A 7,800-nucleotide genomic window follows, 5' to 3' on the forward strand; every position below is an offset into this window, starting at 1 on the left:
GAAAGATCCCTGGGTGGGAGAGGGGCCATGTCACCCTAGCCTCTCAGGGCTAGGAGACTCCAGCAGAGCAGGTGGTACTGCGGAGCCCCTCTCACCGAAGCTACTGACTGTGTACAACAAGGGCATTTATTTCTTCTGACGCACACTTGCACTGACAGACACTGGGACATCAGACTCGCCACCTCTGCCAAGGACAGACAAGCAGGTGTCCCCTCCGTGAATGGGTCGTACTTTCATTCAATGAAACTTTGCTGCTTGTTGGTTTTACCTTGTGCACAGCATTACAAAGAGAAAAGCAGCAGTAATCTTTGGGAGCTGGTGCTCCTGCAAGGGTAATCTCAGGGCTGTACATCCCACTGAGCTCTTGGGAGCAATCACATACAGAGATTTCCTGCTCCTCTGCTGAAGTTCCCAAGGGCCTTTCCCGCACCAGCACATCTCTGTTCGCCTCCCTGTGCCCTGAGCCCTCACAGCCCTCCGCTGGGTACAGCCACCTGAAGGCTGGTCAGGCTCCCAGATAGGCCACTCTGGAAAAAGAAGGGACAAAGATGAAGAAACTGAGTGTGCTGGTGGTCACCAGCCCTTAGCTGGCCTCTGGTAGCTGTCTGCTCCTTTCACAGGTGGCAAGAAGCCTCTTTCCCGTGTCTTCCTGATGTTGTTGCTGGACCAAAGCTGGCTCACTGTTACACTGAGCCATTCCCATTTCCCTAGGGTACATCAAGACATGAGTTCCCAGTCAGGCTTTGCTGACTTTTGTAGAAACAGCTCATACTGGCTGAGGATCCTTGACCAGTAGTGAGTGCTTATATGTCTACAGGAGCTTTGGTGTCATCAGGGTGCCTACAGGTATACACCCACTAAAGCAATCTAGTGTCACTGTGCTGATCATATAGCAGCCTCCAGTCTAGGGAAAATGTTTATTCGGTCATGTTCCTTTATAAATAGACAGCTGTCAGCAGTTAACCAGCATGAGCATGCACAGATTGAACAATTCTTTGCACCAGCAAAATCAGTGAAAATTTGCCTTTACTCCCCTCCTGGCTTAGGCTTGTCCCATGAGCATAAGACTCAGGGCTCATGAGTGCTCGTACTGCAGCCCATATCCTAGCATATAACTAGGGTGATGCTACTGATCAGGTTTATGAATCATTCTCTTCCAGTTTCTGTTTCTTGCTCAAAAAAAAAAAAATAAAAAAAAAATAAAGAGAGGTAAGTTAAAATTCCGTTTTTATAAAACCACTTGGAAACCACTGGTGCCTGTCTATCTCCCACAAAATCTCAGAAATTTCTTCTCCCAATGACCTGTAAGTGCTGGAGGCCAAAACAAAATAGATATTGTGGAGAGAAAGGCCTGGCAAACACACACCTCCACCTGCTTCCCCAAGCAAAACTGTAGAAGGCATGGAGGGGATCAAGATGGGCAAGACCACTACAGCTTTCTCCTTCAGACAAGTACAGACACACAGCTTTGGTTTTTCTTGTTCTCTCAGCCTGTGCCTCTGCACAGTGCAGCCTGGAAAATGTCCCCCAGTTATTTCATGCCTGTAAGCAGGAGCCATAGCAGATTGAAGGACCCTTCCCCTAAAGGTAAGGGAAAAATCTACTGTCCTATGGTAAAATCGTTTGCCAGTTAATTATCTTCCAAAAATCTGTGTTTTATTTTTGCTCTGAATTAGCTGGCTTCAGTTTTTGTTGGATCATCTGCCCATTTCCAAAAGACCAAGTAGCTCTCTGCTATCAAAATCCCTTTTTCCTTGTTGGTGCTTGCAAGTTGTCATTGTATCATATTAAATAGATTGATCTTCAATCTTTAAAGTCCTCTGTCCTGACTTCACTTGTAGCTCTTGACTCTACTTCTTTGAAAATGTTTACATCTTTCTGATATTTGGACACCAAAGTTTTAAGCAGTGAGTGGGAGTAGAGTCACTAGTAATGTATATAAAAGAACACCCTCTGGTATTGGTCTATTCTCAGTGTTTGCCATTGATATATCTCAGGGCCAGGTCTGAGCACATAAGAGAAGGTTTTTGTGCTGTTTTGTCCAGCTGGGCTATTGCAACTTGGCCTTTTTTCCAGTCATTGCATTCCAGATTGGCCACTGTCTCACACCATGCATCCGTGTCTCTAAACATGAGGCACTTTGCCTTCCATGTGGCACCACTAAAACACGTACTATGCCCTCAACCAAGGGGGAGAATATTCTCCCAACTAAGTGATCCAGATCAACTCTCAAATGAGTTCAAACTTCCCCATTTTTTATCTGCAAATACAGGGAGATGTTGGAATTCATCTCAAAATGAGGCCTTGCTTCTGTTGCTTTCAACAAGGACAGGTAGATGAGAGATTAACAGTAGGTTTTGGTCACGGCTGGAAGGCATGCAGGAAAAGTGTAATCAGAGTTGCTTCAGCTTCACTTGCAACACACCCCACCCTGTGCAGTCTTTGCATATAGAGTCTTTGTAGCAGACCAGATGTCCTGGAGAAACTCCATGTGTTGAGCTCGTGTATCCTTTCTCCACATGAGCAGCATGGAAACCTGCAGGATGGTCATTCAGAATGTCCTGAGACCTCCTTGGGGATCTGGCAGCTTCTCAGTTGTGTCTGTGATGTTGGAACTGGCAGATCCATTGGAACGTTTTGGAAATTGATGCAGAAACTCCACATGGAAGCTGGTGGGGAGAGAAAGCCTGTACCAGTCTGCTTTTCTGGTTCTCACTAAGGGTTTATATCAAAGAAAAAGGTCAAATACAGAACCTGGGAGAAGAGCTTTAGCAACGCTTTGCATCTTTATTGCAAGTCCTGCAGTATTACTATTGATTCTGGAGTCAGGTGATCAGCTGGTATCTTTGCTCACTCCCTCTTGCCTTCTCTTGATTTTTTGGTGTGGGTATCATTTTTTAAACTGTAAAATGTGACTTGAGTGCAACTTAAAGCCCCCAAAATAAGATAAATGTTACATTGTTTTTAAACCTTCTGACTTTCAGACCACACTTAGGAGTAAATCCCTGCAGAACTAGAATTTCCTAGGTGATACCAGATGTGCCATTTAAAAACCACTTGAGCAGGCTGAGGCTCCAGGAGTTGGTCAACTGAAGGCATTTTGTGAGGGTGAGACCCTTGTGAATTGCTGGCTGTACTTGAACCTTGAACCTTCCCAGAAAAGCATAATAATATTTTCTCCCTATTTCTCCTGCTATTGCATGTCTTTACCCATGGAGACTACTCAAAATCCTTGGTCAAAGTGTTCAAGTTTAATTAACATTCATTTATTAGCTTCTGACACAGCTGTGATCGACTCTAAATGTGTGTTCCAGAGCTACCTAATGCATACATGAAGACCATTAATGATAAAGGGGGAAATTTCCAAATAGGCCAGTAATAATACAGTACCAGTTCTTTTGTTAATTTAGTTAATCTGCCTCAATCTGCCTCACTGATAATAATCTGTGCCTTATTTTTAATTTGATAGATTCCAAATTTAATTTCCATCCACAGGTTTCTGCACAGTTTTGTTCTTCTGGGTTAAAGTGTATTTTAACATGACATGTTCTTGTCTTGCCAATGTTTATTCAGTGATCAGCTCTGCTGGGCTGCCAAGACTCCAGACCTTGGTCTCTCCTGTTTTGCCACAGGAAGCCCTGATATATACTGCAACAAGGTGGGATGAGTGTCAGGTTTGGGATCACATGTTGAGTGGTCCTTTTTTGGAAAGGTTCTTTGCAGAGAGATTTGCAGTGGTAGCTTTGCAGGGAGCAGGAGAGGTCTGGTCTCTGGGACTGATGACTTCTGCAAGCTCTCTTATGTTCACCCAAGTGTCAGGTCTGAGGCAAAACTGTTTTCACTGAGGTTGAGATTTTCAGGGGTTCTGAAAGAAAGCCTGGGGGCCTGCAGCATGCTCACCTCTTGCAGAAAACAACCAGTCCTCACCCTTTGCTCTCGCCCCAACACAGCTAGCTCTCCTCTGTGCAGGGGTACAGCTGACTTCTCTGGCCCTACAGCAAAGCACAATGGAGGCTCCACCTGGAAGAAAGCTCTCAGAAGTGAGGCCAACACCTCTGCAGTGAGAAGCTGATTTCCAATGTTGGTGCTCACCAGGGCTCCACAGTTTCTCCTCAGCAGGATGCATGCCCCCTCCTCATCCATCTGAATTCTTCCCTGCATGGGGGACCTGCAGGTTTTGAGGGGCTGCTCATGGGGTTCCACAGCCTGTTCAGAAAGGGTTAGGAGGAACGCACTGGGGACATGCCAGCTGGGCCATGCACTTTCTTTTTGCAGCTCAAGCCTGATGAAATCAATCTTTGTTTTGATGTTCGCACAAATCTTTGTATTCTTATCACAATAAAGACTTCTGAACGGATGCCAGGAAAGTTTTCTTACTGTTTTCCAGAAGATGGGAACTCATCAGCAGTGGAATGGAGCTTCTGGCACTAAATACAGAAAAATCCCAGGATGGGATTTCCTCTCTGGCCAGTTCCCTCTTCTCCTGAGTCAGATCTGAAGTTCCTGGTGGATGGGCAGATTCCCCTCATGGCAGGGAAAAGCAATGTGGTCCTTCCCAGGCTCTGGCCACCTCATATAGGTGGCTTTGGCCCTGGGAAGGCTGCTAATGCCCAAAACCTATATTTCATTTCTTTAGCTTCACCCTGACCTCTCCAAAGCAGCCTGCTTTCCTCTGCCATGTAGTCAACAGCTGCAGGCCTCTGTCCCTGTTTTCCCTCTCCCTGCCCCACGCAGCACCACTGGCATCATCCTGGCACTGTAACCCCCCGAAACAGGTGAAGGATGGGGGGCCTGTGCCCCTTCTCTGCAGGGTGGTGTGGCTGCGTTCCTCTGCGTGCAGCCATTCCTCTAGCTCTGCCAAGGCAAACATACTTGTCACGGCTCATCATTTTTCTTTCAGCACACACTCTCCCTAGTTTGCTCATTCTTAAGGCTCTAATCTTGAACTTTCCTCAAATTTTCCAATCTTCCTCCGGTAACAAAAGGCCAGAATTAAAACAAATACCCCAGGTGGAGTTTTCCACAGCCAGCTCTGGAGGAATCGGCTTTTTGTTGCCTGTGACCCTCAGCCGTGGATTGATGGGGTGGGATGAGGCTCACATTCCCATTCTTCTCATTTTCACCACTGTGGCATGGTGTGTTCCTCCTCACCCTCACTGCCTCGAGGTGTCTCCATCTTTGAACATCTGGGGAGAGGAGGGGTGAATGATCTATCCCAGATGTATTAGCTGCATTTTCCGAACTAAGTCTTTGTTTACTTCCTGCACTATTTCTAAGAGCTAATGTCGTATATTGTTTGTTTCTGCTTTCACCAGTGTTTCTTAACATGTCCAAACTTATTATTGGCTCAAAGCTTCGTTAGCATGTTGTTCTCCTAGAAGGTACTAAGAGCCACGCTAGGTCAAATCAGCTAGGCAGCACACTGGTTCTTGTCTCCAGCTGCACAGTGGGCAAGGATTTAGGCGGACAGTTAGGGAAAAGGCATGATCCTTCTCTTCTAGCTATCAGGGGAGTAGGAATTTTGTGATAAAGCAGTTTCTCCTGGATCTGCATAATTAACAGCTGTGGGTGTCCTGGTCCCTGAATTCATCTTACCCTCCTTTGCACTCATTTAACTTTCAGCTTTTATGAGGTAATTTTATCATTCCTTGTGTGCAAAACTCTTTCCTTTTGTTTGGTTTAAACCTGGTGCCTGATAACGGGCTCCCACCATCCCTGTGCTATGGATAACATTGACTAATTCTCCAGACTTAGCAGTGCATGAGATATGTTCTCCACCCACTCCAGATTTTGCTCATGGCTCCTTTTTAGGTCTGGCATTTCTTTTTTTTTCTGCTGTTTCTCAAATTAGTCTTGCATGTCTCCATAGGAAAGCGAGTGCTTTTTTCATGTGTCCCTTGGCAGCACTGCAGCTCCAACTCTCCCACTGGAAACAGCCTGGGAAGATAAAGGGGAGGTGGGGAGACAGACCAAACATGGGGTTTGTGCTATTTTACTATCGCTCTACCCAGTGCTTTCTGGCTGCCAAGTAGCACCATCTAGCACTGGAAACCTGCCCACCTCCTTCGCATCACTTTGGTTGCTGAAAGGTGGGAAGGGAGCAGCTCCACGGGAACCCAGCAGCCCTGGGAGCTGCAATATGAAGGAGGTGAGGGCATTTCCCACCACCCTGTGAGATGCCACTTGTGACAAGATGCCACTTGTGACAAGATGACTTGTGGACATACAAGCTGCCCTGCCATACCCATGCTCATCGTTCCAATGCTCGCCAAGTCCTGCCACCACCTCAGCTACTTTTCCTTGGTTTGCTACAAGTACTGGGAGAAGCTGGCATCTCCAGCTCCATTTCTTGTTACCTGATTAAAGATGGGTGCAATAGCATTCCTACTCCTGAATGTGAGTTACTTTGAGACTCACTGACAAGCAGGATTGTGGTGGGTTGGAGCTTAACTGGGAGAAGGCATTAATGTGGTTACTGCTATCTTTGTATAATTCTTCTTTTCTGGATAAAGATACTTGATCAAAACCAGGATTTTTACAACCTTTTTTTCTTTTTTTTTTTTAAAGGAGCCATAATTGAGAGGAGGATGCTGTGCAGATGAGGCAGGAGACCAAGAAGACACAGGGACAAGGACAGAAAGGACCTGCATGGTGGAGCTGGGCAGAAGAATGTTGGAAGTGGAAACGTCTGAGTAAGCCAGGTCAGGAGCAGATAGCCTGTGTGCTTTGCCCACCAGCCTGCCCTGTGTGCATTTACAGGCTATTAGCAAGGGTTTCTTGGTTTTATCACTGCGCTTCCCGGGAAATGGAAGCAGAAAAGCAGTCAGTGACTGAAGGAAACGTAGAGGAAGGGTAGGAAAGCAGTGCTGTTTGGCAGCAACCATAGAGGATGTTTTGCTGCAGAACAAGGCAGCTAGAGCAACCATTGATACAGGGGTTAGAGCAATGCAATGTGGTTCCACCTCAAGGCTGAAGGAACAGCAGATGTTTAGCACAGCTCAGAGTATCATGAGAAATCATTGTGGGTGGCAGGAGGCGCGTTTCTCCTGGGAGGCCTGGACAGAGCAAAGGGAGCCTTTCTCCTGACTTGTCCAGACGTGATGGCAAATCTTTCAGCTGTTTGTATTCATGTTTGGGCTCTGTCAGGGTTGTGCAAATAAAGATCTCTGTCAGAGCCACTAAGCTGGTGGAGCTTCAGCCCCACAGGGTGAGGCTGCAGAGCAAGGCTGCCTGCTACAGCTGTGCCCGACCTTGGGCAGAGCACAGGGGCACTGAGGTGACTGCTGCCCTCTGGGGTAGGGTGTATGTGGCTGAGGGATGGAGGAACCAGCTTCCCCCGAATCCAGAAACAACCTGCAACTCTGGGCATTTTCGTCTGCCTTTAAGCTGTTGAGCTCTTTTCTGCTGCCAGGTAGCCGGTGCTTGTCAAGAGATCCTGATCATGCTCACTTCAAGTGCACAGCAGGGCAATACCAGACCTCTGAGCGGAGGTATCCTTGCTGGTACCTGCTTAGCAGACAACTCCTACAGCAGATCTCACGATGCCCTGGTTCTCCTCCTGCGACTTTCTAGCCGGGCTGCTTGGGTAGGCAGCTGCAGGGAGGGCGATGCCCTCCATCTCTCTGCTTATCCCGGGAGCAGCGGAACTGCCGAGTGAGCAGGGGCCGGGGCAGAGGGGCGGCAGAGCCGCAGAGAGCTTGCGGCGATTGCTCCCTCTGCTTCCCCAGGAGATGGGGCAGGAGAGCAGGCACGGCTCCGAGCTGGCGGCCGGGTCCCGGGGGGAAAGACGGGAGCTGCCAG

The 7,800-nt window shown here is 47.6% G+C and overlaps 1 protein-coding gene across 1 annotated transcript in view; it reads left to right on the forward strand.

Annotated features, from left to right (window-relative positions):
• The first annotated feature begins 6,139 nt into the window (after nucleotides 1–6,139).
• The window catches only part of CPN1 (carboxypeptidase N, polypeptide 1), a 13,472-nt gene continuing 11,811 nt past the window's right edge, over nucleotides 6,140–7,800 (forward strand). Inside the window, exons 1-2 of the mRNA XM_010000130.1 lie at nucleotides 6,140–6,148; nucleotides 7,412–7,585. Of these exons, the coding sequence (XP_009998432.1) occupies nucleotides 6,140–6,148; nucleotides 7,412–7,585 (183 nt within the window). The remainder of the gene's footprint in view (nucleotides 6,149–7,411; nucleotides 7,586–7,800) is intronic.

Source organism: Chaetura pelagica, unplaced genomic scaffold (genome assembly GCF_000747805.2).
Source record: "Chaetura pelagica isolate M959 unplaced genomic scaffold, ChaPel_1.0 scaffold436, whole genome shotgun sequence".
Lineage (NCBI taxonomy): Eukaryota > Metazoa > Chordata > Aves > Apodiformes > Apodidae > Chaetura > Chaetura pelagica.